Source organism: Corvus hawaiiensis, chromosome 3 (genome assembly GCF_020740725.1).
Source record: "Corvus hawaiiensis isolate bCorHaw1 chromosome 3, bCorHaw1.pri.cur, whole genome shotgun sequence".
NCBI classification, from domain to species: domain Eukaryota; kingdom Metazoa; phylum Chordata; class Aves; order Passeriformes; family Corvidae; genus Corvus; species Corvus hawaiiensis.
In genome coordinates this window covers 96,656,154-96,681,410 of record NC_063215.1, presented here as the reverse complement: position 1 = coordinate 96,681,410, position 25,257 = coordinate 96,656,154, and the positions used below count along the sequence as shown (strand labels likewise).

Below are 25,257 nucleotides of genomic sequence, written 5' to 3'. Positions count from 1 at the left end.
CTTCAATTATTCTTCCTCATTATTTCTGTATCTCTAGTTCTTCTGTCTACGTTGTGTTTTGGCTCAGCAGTTGCGTATGTCCCTGATAAATTTTAGGAGTACTAGTTAGAAACAGTATCTAGAATATGTGTTCTCTTCCTCCCCCTCGGTGTTGCCCCGGTCTCTGACAGCCGCGTTCCTGCAGTTACTCATTCCACCTAAAAGGGTGAAACGCAGCATCGCTTTGGAGTTGGAAGCCAGCAAAATGCGAGCGATTGCCTCAGAGGAGGCTCCTCTGAAATGGCTCAGATGCTTCTTGCTTTTCACATGCATATTTTCGGTTTGATTTTTTCAGAGGTGCTGAGTGCCTGCATTTCCTGCTGACTACAGCCAGCCTTTCTTCTTTCAAGATCGCACCTCTTTTCAATGCCTCTATTCCTTAGCTTTTTAAACTAGTTTTCAAAGCTGGCCCGAGGGCATGAAAACTTGAAGATTATGTTATAGACCCCTGTGGTGGGGGTAATGGTGGGAGAGTTAGCACCTCTGGATGAGTGCCCTGTAGAGTTGCTGTTTGTTCTGAGCTTCTCAAAGAACGGCTTTGCAATTAAATCCGTGCTTTAAATTCAGTGCCAAAACAGTATTTTGGAGGATTTGTTGTATAAGGTGTTCATTTGGGCTGTGTAGTAATATGTAGTAATGGCAATCCTTCATGTGGCGGTGTTTATTTTATGGTTTTAAATGTGACTCCTAAACTTTTTTCTTTCCCACTGAACTTTAGGAACATCTTGTTTCACACTTCAGTCTACTTACGTGTATGTATTTTGCAGGAATCCCTTGGAGCTTGCCCCAGGAATGGACAGCTACCTCCACTTTTGGAGGAGAGTAGTGCCAGCTGAAGAAGCCTTCGAGGCGAATCGACAAGTGTGCTGATAGCTCTGGGGAGAGCCCGGGGAGGGGGCGACCCTGCAGGCCTTCAGCCATGCCTTTCGGGCTGAAACTGCGGCGGACCAGGCGCTACAACGTCCTGAGCAAGAACTGCTTTGTGACCAGGATCCGTCTGCTGGACAGCAACGTGATCGAGTGCACCCTGTCCGTGGAGAGCACGGGGCAGGAGTGCCTGGAAGCTGTCGCTCAGAGGCTGGAATTACGCGAGGTAAGGGTAGCCCGGGAAAGACCATCTGTCACTGGATAATTGGACACATTTTTAGCTCAGGCAGTCTGTGCGTTTGAGTCATGTTGTTCTCAGGGCTGGCCAGATATGATCAGCAGCTGGAGCTTGGACAAACATACTCTAATTGCATGAAAACTGACGGCGGAACGGCACTCAGGGCTTTGGGCTGTTGCTCATCCATCATAGCTTTGAGAGCTCTTTGTAACATGAAGTTTCTTTTCTTAGAAAGCTGCAAGTGTTACTTTTTGAGCTGGGATGCCAAAGGACAAGTTAGAGTAACTTTTTTTCTGAATGTAACCCCGGGTTCACCAGCCCTGATGGCTGAGTTATGCCGGTGGGAAGGAGACCACTGGCTTTTAAACATCCACCTCCACATAAATACTCCTGTTACTATAAACTGAAGTAGGCAAGTGATGTTATTAGCAGTTACAACTAACAGTTGTGCTTTAGTAGTAACAGTTGGAGGATGGTGAGTTTTTTCTTCCTTTTGTTTTGTTTAATATTTCACATCTGGAATCCTGAAAGGCTTCTTTTACATTTCCAATGCTTCTGGAAAGGCTGATGAAACCAACCTTTATTCAAGATAGAAATCCTTTATTTTCTACTTCTTGCTGTAGACTTTAGTGTTTAAGTGTTGAATCCTTTTTAGAAATACCTCTCCAATGTGCATGGCACAAATGAACTGACTGACTTTTCTTACCTTCTGTGGGCTCCCTGTGTGTATCCTACATGCTTCAAGACCTTTCCAAATCATAAGTGGAAAACTATTGCCTGGAAGTTGCTATGTTATAATCTGGCTGTCCTGGCTGATACTTTCTGTAAGCACAGCTGGGAAATGAAAAATCTTGCAGTGTCTTATGCAAGGTCCATGGCCTTGGTGGTGGGGGCAACTGGAAGGTAGCATACAAATAACTACAACAGATGAAAACTAAACAAAAATTCTTTTTTATCCATCCATAATAATAAAGAATGGGAGAAGAATCTAACTCTGTGTATGCAGAATAGGCTGGGGAATGTGCAGGCAGGAACAGGGCAGAGAGAATATTGCATATTTTCATACTTGGGTGTTTTTTTGCTTTTTCTTTTTTTAAATATGAATTTCAGTAAAATCGTTTCCCCTTCCCCCCTCCTGCTTTACTTCTAGAGATCAAGATTTATCAGTAAATAGGTTTTCCCTTCTTTTTCCTTTCTGCTGGTGATGCCCTAGGGTGTCCTTAGGGAAGAACCTAACTCTCTCTTTCCTTCCAATGGAGAAAGCAGCGAAATGAATGAAGTGATTCTCCTCATGTTCCTTGTAGGCTTATCTAGTTGGTGCAGCAGAAGTCTGAGGCCCCCTGATTGTCTCTGGAGGTCCACCTGCATTTGCAAACAATAGCTCTGTCAGTGGGTTAGTGTTCTTTTCCACAAAGCATTTTGTGATTTCAGAACATGTTTTGTTCCACTTTGGAACAAAGCCTGAAGTTTCAAAATTTTCCAGAGAAATGAAATTAGACAGTAGAGTAGCAGAGGAAGCTGTTTTGGTCAGTGTTCAGTTTCATGGAGGTTTTCTATTGCTTTGGGTTTTTTTCATTTTCAAAATTATTTCTGTCATGCAAAAAGAAATGTCAGCACAAAAAGTTTGTGTTTCAAGATAAAAAATATTTTAACAACATAGAAGAGAATGCTTTGATGTTGTTGGAACACATTCCCCTTCTTTCATCACCCTCCCTGCTTTTTTTTCTTAACAAGGTTTTGGCAATGTTGCACTGGTTTTGTAAAGTTCAGATTTCGACAGTACAGCATTTTTTGACAGAAGTGGGTGGTTTGGGGTTTTTTTTAGGAGAGAATTACCTACCTCTTTCAACTCTGAGAGGGTCTCCCTATATCCTCCTTTGCTCCTTGGATGCGGAATAATTAGGGCTAGTAAGCTTGGAGGTGTCCGGTGCTGTTCTGTCTTTCAGACCCCAAATTAAATTCTTCTTCTGCCCCTGTACTCTTCCTGCCACAGTTTGTAAGGATGATGAAGTAATTTGATGACCATCCCCTCTCCTCTCTAGGTTTACCATAGTTTTTGAACTTGCTGTCCAGACAAATTCTGCAGAAGGGTCAAAAATATTTTCACAAAGCTCAGATTTCTACAGGATTTGTGCAATTGGATAGCTGAGTAGAGAAGCCTGTTAAGTATACTGAGGCAAAAAATCCTTGCAAGCATTCATATTGGAGAGAAACTTTTAAAATTCCCTGAGTGCAGCAAAAACTTCAGCTGGAATATGCCTTTTCTTAGAAGTCCTGATTTGCAAACTGTGATGTACAAGTAAGAATAAGACAACCTTAAATCCCATGCTAACAAAGCCAACCTTCATTAAATCCCATGCTAACAAAGCAGTGCTAAACTCCTGTTTGTCTCCTCCATGCAGTCTCAGGTAATACCTCAGTTTAGTCTTACGTTCAAATAAATCCCAGGTGTACCACAACTTCTACCTTCGAGTTAGGAATGCATCCATATCTCACTCAATGCAATTTCTTAGAAATAAACAAAAAACTGCCCAAACCCTTCCTGCTAAAATGCAAAACTGTTTGAGATTATGCCTCGTTGCGAAGGACCGTCAATCATACCACACATGACTGAAAAACAGTATCTAATGGATTATGCATATTTCTATTTGATCTCTGGGGAATGCAACTCCCTGCCTGACTGAGTCAGGGTTCAGGAATAGGTCAGTAGAAAGTGGAGCCATTTTACAGTAACTACTGTAAAATCTGTATTTATCCTTTTCAGCAAAGCTCTTGACAAAGCATCAGGTCTTCCACTGGAACAGTTACCGGTTCCAATAAAGTGAGCTCTTAGGCCAGCATTATGTAAAAAGATGAGAAGAGGGGAGGAAGGGAGAGGAAAGACAAGGTCAAAAATGTAATTTTATAATCTTGTATATATGTGCACAGATTATAAAAAGGATTTTTTTCCCCAGTATAATGGCATTTTTCCATTCTATTTCCAGACTAAGTGAACTAAGTACAAATCTGTTGTGAGTCTTCATGTTTCCTTCTCCTTTTTGTTATTTTTCATTCACTTTCTAAAATGTTAAAATGTTTAAAGGTGGTATGTTCTGATGTATTGTAAGTGGAGGAGAGGGCAAGAAGGTTCTTTCCAACCAAAATTATTCTTGTGAACTAGATTTCATAATGGTATGTCCATCACTGTGATCCTATAAGCCCCAAACCAAAGCAGGAGGATGGTGAGCTGAGCACCACAGGCAGATGCTGATCACTGTGCAGAGGTGGCCCTTTGCTGCCATTCTGACCTTTACTTTTGTGCCTCAGAAGGTGCCCCTTTCTCTTAAGGCACAGCTGAAACCTGGGGTTCTACAGCCAGTTTGCCTCAAAGCATGGCTTGGTTTGACTTGTCTTGCCAGCAAAGCTGAGGGCTGGGGTTTAGGCAGTGCTTGGACAAAAGGCCTGCAGTGAATAATTGGCTGCTGTAAATGGCACCTTCCCCTCTGTTCAAGTGCCCTGGGACAACAGGGCTTAATGGTTTTTTTGCCTGGAGAAGCTGGAACTCCTTCTCTTTCTCAAGGATTTTTATTTAGTTGGGCTGCTTAACCAGGTGCCTTAATAAGCACTAAGCTGTGCTTGATGAATCTTTTAGAATGACATTTGGTGGTTTAGTAGTTTTCTGTCATCTCCTCTAGTTGACAATTCTACTTGTTTGGCCCAACGTAAAGGCAGGGGTAGTTCTGCACTTGCGAGTATAGCTAAGGCCAAATCCAAAACAAATACTTTGCCTCCTGAACTGGCAGCTATAATGTCATCTATTTTAAGACTTCCCAGTGCAGTTTTTGTATGTCCAGTGTTCTCACTCACCTTATTTTGAGAATCACCTTTTCATTGGGGCACAGAAGTGCTCTAGTTCTTGTTTGCTGCTTTATCAGAGGACCACAGCTCCTGGAGGAGTGTAAACCAGTTTCCTTCTACCAAGTGTGAAGTCATGCATGGTAGATAAGACAAATTTTAAAACTTTGAGAGTAATATGTGTTACTTCAGAGCCTGACAGCTGTAGGTGTAGATACTGATTCCATGGAAATTGGAGCAAAGTCAGTGGTTCACTTTGTACAGATGGACAAACAGACCAGCTTTTGGAATCAACCTAGTTTTCAATCAGCTGCTTATAGATAGAAGATCCCATTTTTTTATTCCCTCAACTTATTTTTGGGGTGCTTTGTGGACTGGAGAGCATGGCATGACTCGCATTCTGTAAGGCCACCTGGAGAGCCAAATGCCTGCTCATAGCATGCTGAACTTGATGGTCCAGCTGTTCCAGTCCCACGTTCCTCCATTCCTTTTGGGGATTACTGATGTTCCTAAGGGGGAGAGTCTCTTCAGGCATTCACAGTAGTAGCTACAGAAGTCCTTCACTGTGGGTTCTTAAAAAACACTGATATTTTCAAGAAGTAAAGTTGCTGGTGACAGGGTGCTGATGTTCAGATAACTCTATGGGTTGTCTCTCCAAAGTGCCTGAATTTGTGACATGAGCTCTGCTCTGCAGTCAGTTCCTGTGCTTCATCTGCGGTAGCTTGATCCTCTCCAGGCTGCTTTCCAGGAAAACAGTTGTCTTTTAGTTGTGCAAAATGCATGCTGCCGTGTTTGCTCCACTGTACTGCCTGTAGTCTAGAGGTTTCGACCATGCATTTCATTTACTTCTTGTTCCTTGGAATTGATTCTGGATTCGGTGCTTGAAGAGTCTTTCTACTGTAGCAAATCTAAACTTGTGTTGTCCCCCAGCCCCCACTCAAAGGGAAGGGACTGTGCTCATTTGAGCTGTTTAATTGCAATACCTGAATTCCTTGAATAACTCTTCTAGACTTCAGAGTCTGAATTTTCCTAGTTGCTAGATGTTTTACAAGTACTTCACACTTTGAATTTGGGTTCTAGCTGTTGTGAATGTTTACTTTTTCAAGTAATATGGAAGCCCTGTTTTTGCATCTCTGTGCTGTTTCTTGCTGAGGATGAGCTGCCCTGCAGTGATTTTCAACTGTGTTAGAGTTTCCCTTAAGAGGTGGTAAAATCACTGTTTTTTTCTGCCTTCACAATAATTCCTTTTCTCTGCTGCCTCCACTGTCCCTCCCACCTTCATTTTAATCTAATTACTACCATGGTTGAGCTCATCAGAAAGAACTTTTTATCCACTGCTGACTACAAAGGGAGAGTAGACATATATCAGGGAACATGTATGAGGTTAGTTTTGTTTGAAGTTTATCCTGTGGGAGATGCTGACTTCTTGATTTATTTGTGCCCTAGATAGATTGATTTATTTATTTATTGAAGATATGTCTAATTTCTAGGAGGAAATACTACAAAAGGACAAGTTTGCTTCACTGTACCAGACTGAGCAGTGCTCAAGCTGTTTGTCAGGCTTAATTGAGGAATCAAGCTGAATTAGTTATCATCTTAGTTAAATGCTAGTCTGGACGTTGTCCAAAGTTGAAAATATGTACGTAATGAGACCCTAAAGTAAGCACACCTGTGCTTGCATTCAGAGTTTTGCATGATTGTCTCTTGCATGCCCTCAGCTATAAAGCAGTTGGAGCAGTGTTTCCCCTGCTGGTTTGTTGCCGTTTGTAAACATTTAAAATTTTTGGTATTGTATTACTTGTCCTTGTGTCATTGTGTGCTAAGTCATGGTGTGTGCAATGGTTTTTATAGAAACCTCCTTACCAGCATGAAACAGACTGTTCATGGTGGATTTTGCAAAGTTTAACATCTGCAATTTGTCTGTTACAACGTTTTTCACTTTTTCTTCAGATCTGTAGTCATAGTACTTGATGTTTAAGTGTTTTTCAATAAAATCCTTCATGTTGGGTTGACTATTCCTTCTGCTGCTTTAGTGCCAGCTTGTAGTATTTGAAGCTATAGTTCTGAGCACTGTTCTGTCTTGATTCCTCTTCACCAGCAGCAGTCCCATGTGGCTCATATGGTGTCTACTACAGCCATGGGCAGGAAACAGCTGAGGTTTCCAACCTGGTATTTCTGTAGAGCCTAGAGCAAACAACTTGTATGTGATATGCACATTCTAAGTGTGTACTTGTCTGTCATAAAATGTTGTGAGTGCATTAAAAAATGGAAAAGTAAACATGTTCTGTGTTGGGTAAACGGTTCTACTATTGGTCAATATATTTTGACACATGCATGTGGGTTTGCATTCTTTATTTTTTGTAGTTGGAAGAGTCCTTGTCCTTTGCGTGCGGTGCTCCTGATCCAGAGTCTCATGAAGCCTTTGCACTTTAATTCAGACTTAGTGTTTGCTGTCTGTTCACAAAGCACAGGTGTCCCTTAGGAAAACAAAGACTCAGACACTTTCTGTAAATCATTTATGTCACCTGTGCCACAATGTCAGGTAGAGCTCTTCAATATGCATTTGGGAGAGATGGTAGGAGGCAGATAGTGCTCCATGAAGTATATTGCAATATTTTGTCATTGTCTTCAAAATTGTCCTACAAAAAAGGGCAGTAAAAAAGAAATTACTCTGATTTTGCATATGGAAAATTGTACACAATGCCATCTGTTCTTTCTTGCATTTGTGACATTGTGTGAGTGATCTAGCTGGCAAAGGTAAACTGACACTAATTTGTTTCTTTATCTAGACTCACTACTTCGGCCTTTGGTTTCTCAGCAAGAGCCAGCAAGACCGCTGGGTTGAACTGGAAAAGCCTCTGAAGAAGCAGCTGGACAAATTTGCCAATGAGCCTTTGCTTTTCTTTGGGGTTATGTTCTATGTGCCCAGTGTTTCCCGACTGCAGCAGGAGGTAACAAGGTACGTGCTTCCCTCTGTTCGCACTATTGCAACAGAGCTGGGAGAGAATGGGTCTATGATAGAGCCACTGAGAGAAACAGTTGCTCTCTTTCTGGCATTCAGTATTTGCTCAGGTGTCCTCTGGTTATTTCCTTTCCTGATGATTGCCCAAATGGGAAAAAGTGGGAGAAGTCACCATTTGATTATGTCTGCTTGGGAAGAGGAAAAAAAAAGTTGTCCCACTGAATGTGCATGACCAACTGCAGGGAAAAAATGGGAGTAATAGTTGTATGTTTGAAAATCTGACATAAATTTAAAAAGGACCATGCTTTTTCTTCTGTAACTTTCTACTGATGAAAAGGAAGCCACAGACAAAGGACCTCTATATAGAGTTTTAGTTTATTATTCTTAAGCCTACGTGTGCTTTGGTGAAAGTGAACTTTGGCATTTTTTTCCCCAAGTTTTGCTCATCCCACTCCTGATTTTCCCTTATGCTTCACAAAAAGATTAAAACTGTTAAGAGGGCATTAGTGTTTTAATTATGATCAGGGTGTACCTTTGCAAACAACTTCAGTGGGAATTACTCTTTTATTCAGAGCTCTGTGTAACAATACAACTGTTTTCAGGGGCTATTTTTGTAAACCACATCACTGTGTGGTTTTTGCACATCTGTGCTATATTGAAATTTAATAATACAAAAAAGGGAGTGAGGAGAAAAAAGCCCACCTCACTTTAAAAGGGGTGGAATTGTTTTCTTTTTAACCAAAATTATTTCATTTATCTAGTCTAGAGCAAAGTTGTATCAGCACAACTAAAGGTAAAGCCTGGAATAAGTGGGTGAAGGCTTCAGCGTGGCAGAAACTTTGCCACTGAAAAAAACGTGCTGTTGCTGAAAACCTGGAATTCAGCACATGGTCATAATAACTAAGAAAAGAAATATAAATAGTGGAGAAAGAGTGGCCTTAGTTCTAGAAGGCGTGCAAGACATGAAGCATTTTTTATATTGCAGATTGTGTATTTTAAAGGATCTTTCTTTGACACTGAACTGGAGAGTTGATGTTGGTAGGATGTGGAAAAGTTATTTCTTGAAATGGCAGCTGTCAAGCCACCCTTTGACTACTGTGTATGCTGAATTCTTGCCAAAGAGTGGGATAAAAGCATCATAAAACCTCAGTTTCTCTGAGAACAGACCAAATACTGATGCTTGTCTGTATCTGTGTGTTCCTGCTTTGCACGTGCTGGGAGAGGGAAGCCTCAGTACCTTTTCCTTCAGAATTATTTTAATGTGCAGACGGAATGTCTGAAATGTTGTTGCTCAATTTGTCATCCCAGTCCTGGCCTAGTTGTGTGCAAGGAAGCATTGTAGCTACTTGGATGCTATTATCTCTTCAAGCTGCAGCCTGCAGTGCTGATTGCTCATTCATAGCTCACCTGCAGAGGTATATTTGCTCATTCTGCCCAGCTTGGTAATAACAAAGCATTTCAGTGACAATTGAACTTCACAGCACTCTCTATTGGAGTGGCTGCTGAATTGTTTTTCTTTCTGAAGTGATTGATAACATAAGCTGCAGAATTTTATAAGTGCCTTTTATGTTTCTTTAAATGTGTGTAGCAAAGGCAGCAGTTTCCTAGAGGATTTCAGATATAGAATGGCCTGTTTAGATTGATTTGTTTGTTTCGCGGAGTGGAATTGCTGCACTGTAGATGGTGTGATGGCAGCAAGCCTTCAACTGTGCAATAGGTAGATTCATGTTTGAAGCAATGGTGGGGACATGGAGGATTCTTTTGAAACAAATGGCTGAGAAAGGCTTAGTTTAAAACCTGATTAGATGGACAGATGGATGTGGGCCTGTAAGGGGGTTTTTTGGCTTTGTTTGCTCTTGGTAAACTGATTAAACATTTGGCTTTTTTTGACACTGGCTGCTTCTAGGATTAGACTTGATCGTGATACGATTACATGTGATGTTGAGGTAGGCACTGGACTCACCCACTCAGTGCCTATGTATTTGACTTATATTTAGGTACAAATGACAAATCTGTCTGAAATGCAGAACTTGTGATGAGACACTTCATCCCCTTCTGGGAGGCTGCAGAACCACCACAAACAAACCCAACCCCAAAACGCAACCATCACCAAAGGCCAAAGCTGCAGAGGTGATGACAGTACAGCCAGCAGTGAACCTGTCACCTCTGTAACCTTCTCTAAGTGGAAACATCTCCAGACCTGAGCTTGCCTGGCTGTGTTTGGAGCTGGAGGTGAAACCCATCTCTCAGCCTAAGCTTTTAGTTAATTGTAGACTCGAGGGTTTCCAGGGTTGATTAATATTCCTTGAAGATGATGAAGTCTTCTGAGAATGCTTCAGCAAACACTGACATAATGCACAAGTATTCAAAAACTAGGGAGTTGGTTTCCTGAGCTGGTTTACTCTGCCTCTGATCTGTAGGATTATAGACTTGATAGCTGATTTTGAGAAATTTGTCGCCAAATTGAATACTCCTTCCTGTTCCCAGTGACTGCAACCTCCTGTGCCTCACATACTGTCATCGCAAAAAGGGAAAATGGTCCAAGTCTTTCAGGCTTTGTTGGTTGAGAGGAGCATTACTTAGGGTGTTGGTCACTGGCTCTGAGGTGGTGTTCCTTAATAATTTTATTTGAAAGATCATCTGACTCTTCAAAACAGTATGTGAACCATTTTGTGTTTGGCTGTTGTTTGGTGGCTGGGACCAACAGGAAGAAGCCTGTTACCAATAGGACAGTATTTACAAAATTATAACTCCTTTACATCTTACCATTACTGCTGGAAGTAGGAAATGCTAATTATGCCTCCAGGCCACTGGATTTTAACTGCCTGCAGGTGTTGGTAGTGGTCAGGAGCTCTTTGTGGTTTCTCTGGTAACCTCCTGTATTGACAAGCCAAGTGTCAGAAGGAGGCAGAAGTACAGGTGAGTAACACTGCCCCGAGCACTGTGTCCGACAGTGCTGGACAGACTCGGTGGAAACCTGCCCACATGTGATGTGCTGGGAGAGGAGTGGAATGGCAGTGTAGTGAGGAGTCACTGCTGGCTCTCACAGGGTGTCAGAGTGTGGGAGGGTCAGGTGATTTACTGCAGTGAAAAGCAAGCAGCAGTTGCAGAATGGTTGAGGTTGGAAGGTATCTCTGGAGATTGTCTGCTCAGAGCAAGGTCAACTAGAGGAGATTGCTCTAGGACCACTTCCCATTTGGTATGGAATATATTCATGGAGGGAGACATTCCACACCTACTCTGGGAAATCTAGGGTGTTCAGTCACCCTTGCAATAAAGAAGGGTGTTTATGTTTAGAAGGCATGCCTTGTATTTCAGTTTGTGCCCAAATGACCTCATAATTCCAAATTGTGGATGGGTGCTGACCATGTAACTGGTTATTGAGGACCTGTGGAGCTGCAGGCACCTGTCATATAAACACAAGTTTTGCCATGTCTTCTTGTGGGATGCCTGTAGCTAATTTGTGAGAGGTGTTTCTGATAATATGAGAGATGGCCTGTGGTAAAGAAAATGAAAAGACAAGGCTGTCAAAGCAGTTTATTTAGCTCTTAAGCTCTTTGAAGCCAACCTCTGAGACCTGCAAGAAAAGATGAGGCAAAGAGTACTCTGGGGAGCACATTAATTGTTTTAGTAGGTCAGATCTGACCCTGGCTTGCAGTTCTTTCCTTCTTTGCTACAAAACTGACACTTGCCTAAAGATGAAGGTATTAGTGGTGTGGAGTTTTTTTTTCTCTTTAGATGAAGTTAATCACTGGGACAGGGTAGGAAGCACCTGCAGGACATTGTCAGTCTTGTTCAATTTGTGGTTTTGAATGCAAAGGCAGGGGCTACTCAGGGCAGTCATGTTTCCTGACCTGTGATGGATGCTTCCCAAGGATGTCCCAGGGAAGCATACAGAAAGCAGACACCAGTTGTAAAGTGCCTGTCTTTTCTTTCTGGTAGTGGCCATGACATAAATATTATTGCTATGCCTTAGTTGCAGTGCAATAGCATTGTACTCTTGGCATTAAGCCTTCTCCTAGGAGAATTATTTCCTACCCTCTTATTTCCCTACTCTTTCTACTCTGTTTCTTTTCTCTTGAGTTGAGGCTCTCATCTGTATATATTCCCTGCTCTTAATCCTGTCTCTCCCAAAATCTCAGTGACTACAGCATCTCCCTGGCCGCTGGTCATGACATTCTACTGGTGCCCAGTCCCACACGTTTTCCATTTCCACAGATTAATTAAAACATCATGATAAATCCTTAAGGTGTCAGTAGGAGTTTTCACCATGTTATTATTGCTACAATTGGAAAATTTCTAGAAGAGTTTGTGATAAACAGAATTAAAAAAACCAACCAAACAACAACCACAAAAATCCCTCTTCAGACTCAACGGCAGTTACAGCAGGAGTAATTTGGGTGGGAGTATGGGGATTGGCACATTAGCAAAAAGCATTTTTCATGCAAGGCTACTTAGACAACCTCTTTAGTCATCCAGCTGTTCTCAGTGAGCTGCCATCGCAGATGGAGATGCTGCGCATGCTTTTGGCATATTTAAAGCACCTGGGATCTGCATACTGTCTGATATAAAGCAGTCTTTGTGATGCCCTCTAGAGTAGATATTTGCATAGATTAGACATATAAATCTGCCTTTTATTTTCTGCTAACTCCTCAGAGAGGAGGCATCCTTTCAAGCATTTTTTTAAAAAAAAAGTCTTTGTACAGTGTCTAAAGTAAACAAGCTTACTTTCACTGTGCTCTTGTTCCAAAAACAGAGAACCCACACGCTCCTGCGGCTTTCTGAAAATGTGGGTGCAATGCTGCTTTCTGCACAATTATCAGACAATCCAGGGCCTTTTTCTTTTCCCCCTTCCCACAGTTCTAAGGGAAGACTGAAGTCACATTTCGCTCCCCACAGTAACTCTTTCTTAGTACGTGATACTGCTGTGCCTCCTGTGAAGGAATAAAGGTGTGCTTTAGTCTGGTTTTCTTCTTTCTTTCCTGGAAGAAGTTTTTGGTATCTTACTGGGTGCTCTGTACTCAGTGATATCCAGTGGCTTTTGTGCTGTTGCAGACTGGGACATAATCCTGGGAAGTGAGAGCAGTTCCTAGTGTGGGTACCCCCGTGGAGCTGGGTCCCCATGGTACTCTGCATGGTGGGTCTGGCATGCATGACTCTGTAGGGAAGGACATGTTCCAGCATCTGCACTGTGCTGCATTGGGCTTCTGCCCCAAGTTCAGCTGTCAGCTCTGCATTTCCCCAGAAGAACGTGCTGTACAGCTTTCCTGTGAAAGGAAACAGTGTTTGGAATAGGATGGCTGCACCTGCGACGTGTGGGAATGAATGTGTTCGCAGGTGGAAAATTAGAGCCTGTGGCTCCCAGGCCTCTTTTCTGAATGGTCTGTGAAAATTCAGCCTCAACCTTACCCTCTTTTAACTAAGTGAACTTTTTTTTTCTCTGTTATTTTTCTGCCATGCCCTTTTCTTCACCATTTCTTGTAGCTGTTTTTTTGTTTGTCTTTTAAGGAAATATTTCTTCTTTGCAGTTCCCAGCCTTTCCCTTTCTTTATTTTTCTGCAAGTGTTACGTGAAGACCTTTTTAAGCAGAAGTTTCTTCTAAAGCATAAAGAGGTACAGACTCTAGGACTGTATGAATTTTTAAATTGTGTGAGAATAAATTAGAGGGGAAAAATTAGTGATTGAGTGCTTCATATTTACAGGGAAAAATGTTTTCGCAAATCTGTTTTAACAAATGCTGGATCTTTTTCTTTCCCCTCAAAAAAGTCCTTGTTAAATGTCTTGCCTACTTGAGCTTATCTTTGCTTTTAGTCTGCTGTGCTTTCTTTTTTTTTTTTTTTTTTTGAAAAAGCTAAAGTTTCACCTCTTCCTGTGTAGCTAGCTTTTAATACAAGTCCAATCAGCTGCAGATTTCTACCAGTCACCGCTGTCTTTTCTGCTAGTCACTGCTCCTTACACTGTGCTTTTAATTTGTGTTAAGGCTGGATATCACATATCCTCCTGTGCCAACCTGGTTTTGTGGCAAGCTCAGTGAAGTGGAACTCTTTGGTTGTTAAGGATGTAACATGTACGTGTAACAAGTACATGAGGCTGCTTTTTATGGTTGGTCACACCTGCAGCTGGTGGCTGCAGAAGACTCTCTGTGTACTTTTGAGCTCGTGGTAGTTGGTTTGGCTTCATTGTCCAAAATAATTATTTTGAATATCACACTGTGCTGGAAAAAACAGCACAATGTGTACAATCAGATTCGTTCCAGACATCCTGGACTGCACTTGCCTGAAGCGAGGACTGTGACTGGTTGTGTGGCCGTGCTTGTTACTACACCTCAGATAGACCCATAGGATTTTTTTAATGCCAGTGGTTCTCAAAAATGTACTGACACGTAAAAAATTTTCTGTGAAAGTACAGAAGAATAGCATGGAGGATGAGAGGAGAAGAGAGATGTGTGGTTTAGTTGAGTGGATTGGTAAATGAGAGAGAACTGAGTGATACATGGCAAATGGGAAGGTGGGGTGTTTAAAACAAAAAAAGTCCAGTTGGTCTCTTAAACCTGGAAATTTAAGTCAGAATTTAACCCTTCAGTGCTACTGGTGTGTAACAGAGTAACAGAGGAAAAAAGTTTAGTTTTCAGAGAGCAGATGTCTCACTGCTTTGTCCGAATTTGTCTCTTCCTAGGAGCCTTTTGTCAGTTTGTGTTTATGGTGTCCTTACCAACACATGTTTTCAGAGCATGCCTGCTGTCTTGGAAGGATGTTATCTGGAGGCAGGCTATGTAGTTTCCAGAAAAATCATTGCACTCAATGCCTGCTTTTCTGGGAAGTGTCATGGCCATGGTGCTTGTGCTGATCAGCTCGCTCACACCACACAGGAAAGGCCCTGACACACACAGCCCTCCCTCTTGGCACCAGAAACAGCTGTGTGGCTTGCCCAGCTGGAAAGATGATGAACCTCCTCTTCACTAAGAAGCAACAGTGTTCTCTCCAACATAAATATGATATTAATGGTCAGAAGAGTCCTGTGTTTTTAACTATTTCCAGTTAAAAGGTTTGTCAGTTCCTGTTGTTTCTTAAATTGGGCTGGACCCTTGTGTAGTATAAACCAGTGCAGCTTTTTTCTTCTACTAGAATATTTCCCACTTTATCATTATATACATATACATATATATTTTATAGAGAACTTTGGGTCAATGGACTGCAATTTTAAATGATTCACATGAATTAAAACAGTTACTGCTATACATGGAAGCTGTATCAAATGAACAGAAAAGGACAGGGTGGTGTGTAAGAATGGGAGACCTTAGAAATGGAAGATAATTTAATCCCATGAATCCCATCAAAGCTTTTGTTCTCAGCTAAATGATTTGGAGAGTCAAATTACTGGATATGTTTCTGCAGAGGAATGGTGTGAAACAACTGTGACAGGGCATGGGGTGCCAGCTGACCCATATGTGGTGGTACTGTTTCTTTACTGTTTAAATAGGAGAACTAATAGAGGGTGCTGTAGGTAGTTGCTGAGTATTGAAAGACAGCAAAAGAAGAGTTGGAACAAGTACTAATAGAAGTATCTTATTCATGAGAGTATTTGTAGGATCTCATGGCGAGATCTTCTAGAGGAAGCAGTAGGAACTCTGGAGCTGAAATTTTATGAATTGACATGAGGCAAATAAATTTTTGCTGGAACAGAATTCCCTTGGTTTTAGATAGCTGTTAACAGCCTGCATGACCATATAGGCCCCAGTCTTGTTCAGGGTCCTCAGACTGATTGTCTCACGACTGGAACTGCACCCCATCTCCCAAAGCTGGGAGAAAGGCAAGCTCTGGGATTCATTGCTAAGTGGAGCCAGGGAGTCCTGTGTCCTCAGGGATCTCAGCTCTCTTTTGTTGGACAAGATTGTGGGTGGGTCATGAAGTAACTTGGAAATGTCAGGCTTTTTTTTTTTCTTTTCTTTTCTGTTCCTTTCCTTCCAGCTGCAGGAATTTGGGCTCTTGTTGCCCAGACAAGGGAGCAGCTCCGGAACTGCATGCAAGCTGGATGAGTCCTAAGAGCCCTGGGTGGCCACCCAGGCTTAGACAGTCTGGGATATTTGTGTTTTGATGCTCCTTTGATGGTTTTATTGTTTTGTTTTAATTATTAGACTTTTTTAATATTAGTGGCTACTGCAGCATAAAACACGTTAGGCTTGTACCTGCCTCACTGTAAACACCCTGATACTTAATTAGCTTTCATGTTGTATTTAGAGGACAGCAACAACAAATAATGTGCAGTATTTGCCTGGGTCTTCTTGTGTTCATATTATTGCAGCATATGTGTTGTTTTGCTTTTCAGTAATATTTTTGAGTTGGTTCTTTTTGGATGTGTATTTTAGTGGATGTTTAAACTTTGACTTAAAAGTAAGAACTCCTTCAAGGCAGACCTAAGATTCAACATTAATTCCCTGTTTATAAAATATTTGCTGAGGAGGGCAAACATTTTTCCCAGCTGACTTTCTTCAGTGAATGGGGAGCTTGTTCTCTGTGTGTTGGTTATTGAAAGCTGAGCTCTTTGTGCCAGATATTTTAAGAAACTGTTGACGCTTAGATCTAATCTATTACATTATACTGTGCTTTTAGACCAGAAAGTGAATGTGTTTTCATGTATGTGGTTGGGCAGTACATATGTAGCAACTCTAAAAAATAGTGTTGCATAACTATAAATACAGTGTAGGATACTTCCAGCCTTCATTCTTGCTTTACTGTGTTTTGAAGGCAGTGGCTGTGATGGTTAGAAATGTTGCAACAGGAATGCCTTGGCATTAGGCAGATTCACATTTATATCTGATCATAAGGAAATAATACTAATTTTATGTTCTGCGGCTTAGTCACGTGTTCTAACATTGCTTTCCTGATGGGAGCTATTTCTACATTCAGTTTTAGAAGAACACATACTTTTGGAGTAACCTAGGCTTTTTTTATTGGGCCCTTTTAAAGGGAAGTAAAGATTACATTCTTTGGTTCTGTTCTTCTCAACTAGTAATGATAGACACAAGGTGAGGGGGCTTCCTCTCTGGTCTTAGGTAGTCCAGGTTGAATCCTTCCATGCCAGTTATGATAGTGGAGGCATTTGCACTTGGGAAAAAGTACTTTGGATCTCCTTTTCTTGTCCACCTGGGCACGTGTGCTGTTGGAGACACTGGCTGAACCTTGATGTTGGATAAACAATGTGGATGGCTTTTACCATGGTTGACAACCATGAATGATTCAGATTTTTAAGAAGAATTCTGCAGCTGGGTACAATATAGCCGTGTTATTGTCTGTGTTTGAGCCTTTTATTATGTTAGGCTTTTCCCTAAACTTTGCAGCTCTTGAAATGAGGTAATGATAGGAATTTCAGTCTGGAATTTTTTTATGTTCAAAACACAACTCAAACTGGACTGGTAATGAGCAAGTAAAGAAAGGCATGAAAGGTATGACTCCAAATACTCTATAGCTCTCAAAAACCAGAAGGAAAAGGAACACGTAGCTTTACCAAAGGAGTATCATTCTTCAATAATAGTATAGCTTTGAGGGGGATTGGTATGTGGCCTATGAAACGTCAGAGATGACAGTACAGTACTTGTGCATCCATTTCAAAAGTGCATCAGGAGCCAGATAGAAAATGTGGATATGTGCAACAGGACAGAAGAGGATTCACTGAATCACAGAATCATTCACGTTGGAAGGGGCCCATAACAATCACTGAGCCCAACTCCCTGCTTCTGGCTGGACTACCTAAAAATAAATCATGATTTAAAGCATCATTCAGACCGGTACTGTAGTCACTTTCCTTGAGAGCCTGTTCTAGTCTATGGGTGAAGAACCATTTCCTCATGTCCAATCTGAACTTGGAATCACAGAAGAATGATGAAATAATTTGCATTGGAAGTGACCTTTAGAAGTCATCTAGTCCAACCTCCCTGCAATGAGTATCTAGGTCAGGATGCCCAGAGCTCCATTCCATCTGATCTTGAATGTTTCTAGGGATGGGACATTCACCATCTCTCTGGGCAACCTGTTCCACCACTCTCACTTCACCACTCTCACTGTAAATAATTTCTTCATTATGTCTAGACTAAATCTACCCTCTTTTAGTTTAAAAACATTGCCCCTTGTCTTATCACAACAGGCCCTGCTTTGTCCCTGTCTCACAATCCCAGTGTAAGTACTTCCCCTAAGGCAGCTTCATTCTGTTTCCTCATGTCCTGTTCCTGGTCACCAGAGGAAGTGACTGGGTATGATAGGACATGGCTGCAAACCACTGTCTTAAAAATGTGTCTTGATTACATAGACTGTCAGGATTGAACCTTAATTCCAGAACGAAGAGCTGAGGGTCCATGAGACTGAACCTAGTACTTGAGACATTTTATAATCCTTAAAGAGATGGAAATATATTAAGCATTTTGAAACTTGCTTTGAAGGTCTAACCAGCTTCTGTTGCAGGAGAAAAAGTTCTTCTGCCTTCCTGCAAGGAAACAAAAACAATTTGAGCGGCCTATATATTTATTTTGTGATATCTGACAGTTGAAATAGTGCTGAGGCTAGTAATCTGGTCTTTTGCTTTCATAAGTGAGGAGCTTGCTTTGTGTATGGAGCTGTGTTTGGATGAGTCACACCTGCTGCTTTTTGTTTCTCCGCCTCTGAGGAAGCTGTCCTCACTGCTGCTTGGTGATAAGCACTTGTGTTAGGTGGATCACTGTGATAACCTGGAGTTATCTTCTGTTTAAATCCTGCTCTTCCTGCTGCGTGGCTTTCTCCTGTTAGATTTCCTAGTGCCACACACACACACACACACGGTTGCATGTCTCTAGCTGTACTGCTAGCAGTATCCATTCCGTGTGTGTGTATTTAATGGAAAATCTATTGAAAGTCTGCTTGCATGATCTGAATGTGTCCCTTTTGCTTGTTCTGTGTTAGTAGCTGGTTAAACAGTGCTGAAAAATATTTTAAATCTTGCTGTAATTGGCAGTAGAACCCCATGAAAACTGCAACTTAACCTACTTTTTGGAATGAAGTGGAAAATGGTGTCCTGCTTTCTTTGAACTGCAGTGTCTTGAGGCGGGAGGATGAGTGTAGGGATAGTTACCTGTGGAGGGCTGGGAGCCCTTGGCACAAGAGCCCTCTGCATTCCCTTGGAGGAGAGAGGCCTGAGGGCAAAAAGACTCTCCCAGAGATAAGCAACCTTCCTCTGGTCATGGTGAGAAAGTGAACCACCCCCAGCATGCCTTGTTTCTATATGGCAACAGCCTGTACCCAGTTGGCTAGTTGGTTTCTACCCCACCCCCTGCCTTTCCCATAAAAAGCCCCCTGTTTCTGCCCCTGATGAGGGAGCCTTTGTCCCTGGCCTCCCCTTCACAGGGGCTGCTGGACAATGAAAGCCACCTCTGTGGAATTGCCATACGAGGCTCCTGTCTCTCTGTCCCCGGGTTCGCCTTGGGTGATATCACGGGGAGCTGAATCACAAGAGCTGGAATCGCTTGTAGCTGAGAAGGTGCTACACTTGCTGGGATCACCTGCTGCCCAGGGAGCTCTGCCATCACTCCTGGAAGAGTTGTTCTTTGCAGGACACTCTTTCTAGGAAGATCGTGGCACCCCGGTGCTGACCAGCATCGGATCTCCTGTGATAGTTCCCTTCTGCTTGCACAGATGGAGGTTGTGTCAAAAGTTGTATTTAACAACATAGCCTTGCTAGATCTACTTCCACTTGTAAACTCTACAAGAAATCTTCACCTAGGTATTTACTCTCAAGGACTGTGTCAGGCCTAAGGATGCAGAGATACAAAATGACAAACAAAGAGCAGATTTTGTGTCATTATAGTTTTATTTCTAAATAGAAATAATATTCTCTAGACTGGAAATTCAAGTCTAATGTTTCTTGACTGATGGGAGCGTGCTGCCATCACCATGATGGACAGGGGGTTTGCATCCACAAATTGGGGAGGTTTCTATAAACTTAATGAAAAAGCCCCTGCTGGTGGAATGACTCTCAATAGAATCAGTTATGAAAGATTTTGTTCCCTGAAAGTTCTTAGTGTATTGTTGTGTCTTTAAACCAGACAGATGCAACTAAAAGCAAATAGAGAGATTTACAAAAAAAGATGTTAGCGTCAATGTTTTAGTTTAAAGGAGAAAGGATAAGAAAAGTGGAAAAAGGGACAACACTTGTCATCCCTAGCTGCTTGAGTCACAGAAGTGCCCATCAGCGGTTTTGCATCGCCTTAAATGAAGGTGAAAAGGATAATTCCTCCTCTAGTTTAGGAACTGAGCCACTCACTGCCTTTGCCATTCAGACTATTGCAAGCTGCTTGGCGGCCTCTTTTTTCCCTCCGGGTGTAGCAGCAATGTGTGTCACTGCGGAGGGAGGTTTCCCACTCATTAAGGAGCACTGTGCACGGGGTGGATATTCTGCTGCACCTCACACACTGGCACATGCTTTGGACTTGTCTCCCAGGGCAAATTTAAGGCACTGGTTTGGACAGATGTCTGCATTACCTAGGCTGGGGCTGGTATTCTTCTGTTTGTCTTCCCATATAATGCAGTAACAGGGACTTACCAGTTTCTCCTCAGGGAAGTGCAGACTGCTAGGGGATGTACTGCGTAAACTCTTTGTGACACGCCAATCCTGCTTCAGTCATGTTGCTGCTCCTGAGGGAGCCTTAAAGAGTGAAGGTTGCTCCTGACTTCCTGTGTAATCAGTGAGAAGAAATGGGCATTTCCACTGTGTGATTCAGGATTCCTCTGTTGTGCATCACTTTCTGCAGGTGATTCATTCTCTCTTTCCTACTGTGTGTTTTGAAAAGGGAGCAGTGGATCATTGGTCTTCTATTTAGAAGTCCCAGATAGATGTCTGAAATTTTTCTACAGCATCAGGAAGAGGGTCAAGCCACTAACAGCAGCAGCATATGAGCAAACAGATCTGTGAGTTTTGATTGGGATTTCTATCTGCTTTTTAAATTAAGACAGTGGAGATCTTGGTTACGGTAGCACTGCCAGTCTTCAATTAAATTAATTCAATGTCAAAGTTTGTACTGCAGGCTGGAGCAAACTTTTTCCCTTCTCTTATAGCTGAGACAAACCATGAAAACTTAGTTCTAAACTTACCTTTTTCAGTGATGTGAGTATCTGTATTTTTTTTTTTGCCTTGCTGGCAGGGTGTAGCACTAAAGGAGCTGCAGTTGGATGTCAGTACAACCCTGAAGTCTCCAAATGTGTTTAAAAGAGGCATTTGCGTGGAGGCCCTTATGCAGCTGAGAATCTCAACAAGAATTTGGCAGAAATCTCAGTGTCGGAAGATGGCAGATTCCTGTGCAGTGAGATGTTTACTGGGCCACTGTTTTATCTTTGGCAGCTGCTTTTGCACTTGATATCTTCAGCTGTTTTTGAAGCTTTTACAAAGAATAATTATTCATTTCATGAAATGGATCTGTTTTACCCACCCAGCAGGGCACTGATTCACATATTTCCCTGGCAACATCCCGTTGTTATCAGAGCTGTGTTCACTTTTGCAGGGTCGCATTCACTGGGATGTTACAACTTCCTGGGCTGTGGTTTTGTTGCATGATTTACTGAGGTGTGGGGTGACTGTTTTCAATTATTCCTTTGGAAACACTAGGGTCACTGGGGTCTCTGGGAGATGGAAGCAACCTGAGTTTTCCTTTTCAGCTGGCAGTGCTGCTAATGTAGATGTTCCAACAACCTTTTCACAGGAATATAAGGTGTTGTACCGACGACCTATAGATAGGCAGCAACTTCATTGTGTCACATTTCAAGCCGTGTTTTCTTCTTGCCAGGACAGATTACTGTAAAAGGCAGTAGCCAATGGACTGGATTTTAACTCCCCACCAGGTAAAATTCCACTAAATCCATAGAGCTTTCTCAGACATTGATTATGTGAGGTTGGGATACTACTTAAAGGTTTCACTGATAGGGTTTTGGGAATGAGCTCTATAAATTCATGAACAAGGTTTCACTGCAGGCTCACCGGAGCTTTGCTTTGTTTTGTTAAGTTCAGGCTAAGCACACATTCTTCTGTAAGTTTGAATGTGTTCACTTGCTCTTTAAATAAAGTAACACCTGAATACACTTGCATGCTGCTCTGCACCCACAAAGCAATTATTTTGTGATGTGCTTCTGGATGCTTACATATGCATGCCGGTTGTTCACTGGTATATGTGCTCACTCAGTTCAGCTTTTGCATCAGTGCACAGCAGTACATTTAACCAGAAAAACATGGTGGACTTGAGTCATTCCAGAGTTTAGAGCTGTATGGAAGGAGACTATTTAAAATATATATTGAAAAATGAAACGGGACTTATGGGGGATATACATTATATTTTATTGTTTCGACTGACACAATGAGGAGAAGAGAATGGGGCCATGAGAACTCTTCGTGTTTGTTTTGGGTCCAGAGAATAGTTACGCCTGTACTCAAGCCCCATTAAAAAAAAAAAAAAAAAAAGGTTATCTATTTATTTTTAGTACTGCATAGTATGAGCTGGAGTATACATTTGTTCTGGTTAACTCACCACATTTTTTTAGCATGATATTCTAACCTGCTTGGCCATTAACCTGGCTGGCTACCAGGAGAATTTTCAAACCATTGACTCATATTGCTTCCATATGTAGCTTAAACCACCTTTTCCCACAGTAGATACAGCTTGAAGGTTAGCTGCCTTGTTTTTCAGGGCAGGGAGCAGCATATTTTGAACTGAGTCAACACATATGAATAAAGGAAGTAAATACAAGATATTTTTAACTTTTCGGGGTCTAATCTCATTTTTGCCAAAATCTAGTTCCAAATCAGGAAAGACCAAACAGGGGTTTTTGTGCTCCTCTCCCCCAGGAGGTTAAGCAGTCTTCAGCATACATAGCTTATCTTTTGATTATTGCATCTTTGTGAGGATGAATCTTCACAGCTGCCATTTCAGGGGTTTTTTTGGTTTATGCTGTTTGAAGATCTTGGGGCATGAGTTGCTCTGTGTGTGTGGGACCTGCTGTTCTGAGGATGTGACTAACCAAGTGGGAAATGACACACAGGCTGCATGCCATGGCACCTTAGTGAGCACCTGTATGGAGGTGGGGCCTGTATGTGGCTGGAGCTCCTGTTCTTAGTTGGAGCCCATGTTTTGTGTCAAGCACCAAAGGACAGGTGCTGGCTAGGAGAATTGGTTTATTATCCATTAAATATGAATTATTTAAGAAATAAATAATTATTTATTATCAGAGCAGTAGCTGCCTCTGGGACACACAGCTCAAGGCAAGGAGGAGGAGCCCTGGAGCCCTCTATGGGAATGGGGAAGACCATGTTTGGCTGAAGGTGAAGGTGGAGGCAGCAGCTGTGGGAGACACTGTGGGTTTGCACTCAAAAAAACCCCAACCATGTTGTGAAAAGCAGTATGTGGCATTGCTGCAATTCACCTACCTGACCGAGTTCTACCTTTTTTTCTTTCCTTTTGCGATCAAAAATGAAAGTGAAGCTAAAAAGAAAAAATAGTCTCCTGAGCTGTTACCTTTGGATCTCTGTAGCCAAATGTAAGCATTCTGCTCAGTTCAGGAGATATGAGCACATAGCTGAGCATGTTTTCAAGCCTAGCTGAAGTCAGTAGGACTGTCATGTTGAATAATAACACTTTCAGCATGTGTTTAAAACCAAAACCAAATGGATACATGGCTTTTTTCAAAGACAGAATCACAGAATCACCAGGTTGGAAGAGACTTCTAAGATCATCGAGTCCAACCCACGACCTAACACTAAACCATGGCACCAAGTGCCACATCCAGTCTTTTTTTAAACACATCCAGGGATGGTGATTCCACCACCTCCCTGAGCAGGCAATTCCAGTACTTTACCACTCTTCCCATGAAAAACTTTTTCCTGACTCCAGCCTAAATTTCCCTTGGAGCACCTTAAGACTGTGTCCTCTCGTTCTGTCAGTTGCTGCCTGGAGAAAGAGACCAACCCCCACCTGACTACAACCACCTTTCAGGAAGTTGTAGAGAGTGATAAGATGCGTGGATAACAAACTCTTTGCTCCCAAATTTTTTATTCTAGTGTTTGTATAATATTTATGCTTGCATTGAATGGGGTTTATTTTCAGTTAAAAATGCTAAAATACAGATTTGTTTGCATTAGGTGGTTTTGTTTTGCTTTACTTTTGCAATCCCACTCTAGCCTTTATAAAGATAAATTCTATGGTGGTGTCAATGGGGTTTTCTGGTGCACAACTTGCAGAGACCAAATGTAGCCTTTTCTAAGTGAAAATGCTCAGAAGACAAGAGGCGAATGGCTTCCCTGGGTTTTTTTTTTTACTCTAAAAGGCATGTTGGAGTTTTGTGCTGTATAATTCTTCAGGTATTTGGATTAACTCTGATAAAATTATAGGTGGTTGTAAGGGAGTTTATTGTGCTTATAAATTGTAGTGGGGCTCCCTGTAATTTGTTATAATTAATTCAATAGTTCAAGAGCAGAAAATCAAGATCAGGTTGTGGCATGCCTTCCTTTCTTGCTAAAGCATGCCATTACTGGCCTTTTTATTTAAAGTTTCACTTTGTGCTTGTGGGTTTATTTGAACTTGGAGTATGCAAAATGCATAATACACTCTGAACAAAAAAGTACAAGTACAGAGGACGGACCTGTTGCGGTTGGGGGGGGTTTCTGTTTAAATGTAGAGAAATTGGTAGATACTGAGAAGCTGCATCTGGTGGCTAAGCCTCTCATGGAAGGAGGGCATGTTTTGGAAGGCTTGTGTCACGTCTGCGGGCTGCAACAAGGCCTGGGTGCATGTCTGTGCTTGTGGCCCATCAGAAGTGGCAGGAAAAAAAAACCACTGGCAGAGCACTTCTTTCCAATGCAAGCTCCCTCTTTTGCTGCCAGTGAGAATGTTCAGTGTGACACTGTTGTCTCCTGTCACTGCTGAGGGCTTCACTGGCCGTCTCTTTAACTCTCGGCACCAAAGAGCCACAGCACTTTGGTACCAGGCTACACTGGAAGCATATACTGCTTCTATGGGAGAGGTTATAGAACCTGTGTTATCCTCCTAAACAGTCAATATCCATTTGTAATACAAATATACTTTTCTTTAAGTGCTCAATTTTTCTGCAGAAATTTGGTGTTGTTGACTGATTCATGCCAGAATAAACACCTTATTGCTCTTAAAATACTTCGCATTTACTTTTGAAATTGTGTGCCAGCTGTGTAGAGAACTGGAGGGGGTCGAGATCTTGAATTTTAATTGTCTTTTGGGGAATGCGTGCAAACGAACAACCTTTCAGTAGTCAACTGTTGCAATGGAGATGGTAAACAACAA

The 25,257-nt window shown here is 41.9% G+C and overlaps 1 protein-coding gene across 2 annotated transcripts in view; it reads left to right on the top strand.

Moving 5' to 3' along the window:
- The window catches only part of PTPN14 (protein tyrosine phosphatase non-receptor type 14), a 111,901-nt gene that overhangs the window by 38,375 nt on the left and 48,269 nt on the right, over nt 1–25,257 (top strand). For both annotated transcript variants that reach the window (XM_048299755.1, XM_048299756.1), the window contains 2 exons: nt 807–1,132; nt 7,768–7,937. In XM_048299755.1, coding sequence (XP_048155712.1) covers nt 959–1,132; nt 7,768–7,937 — 344 coding nt within the window. In that variant the 5' untranslated portion in view covers nt 807–958. The remainder of the gene's footprint in view (nt 1–806; nt 1,133–7,767; nt 7,938–25,257) is intronic.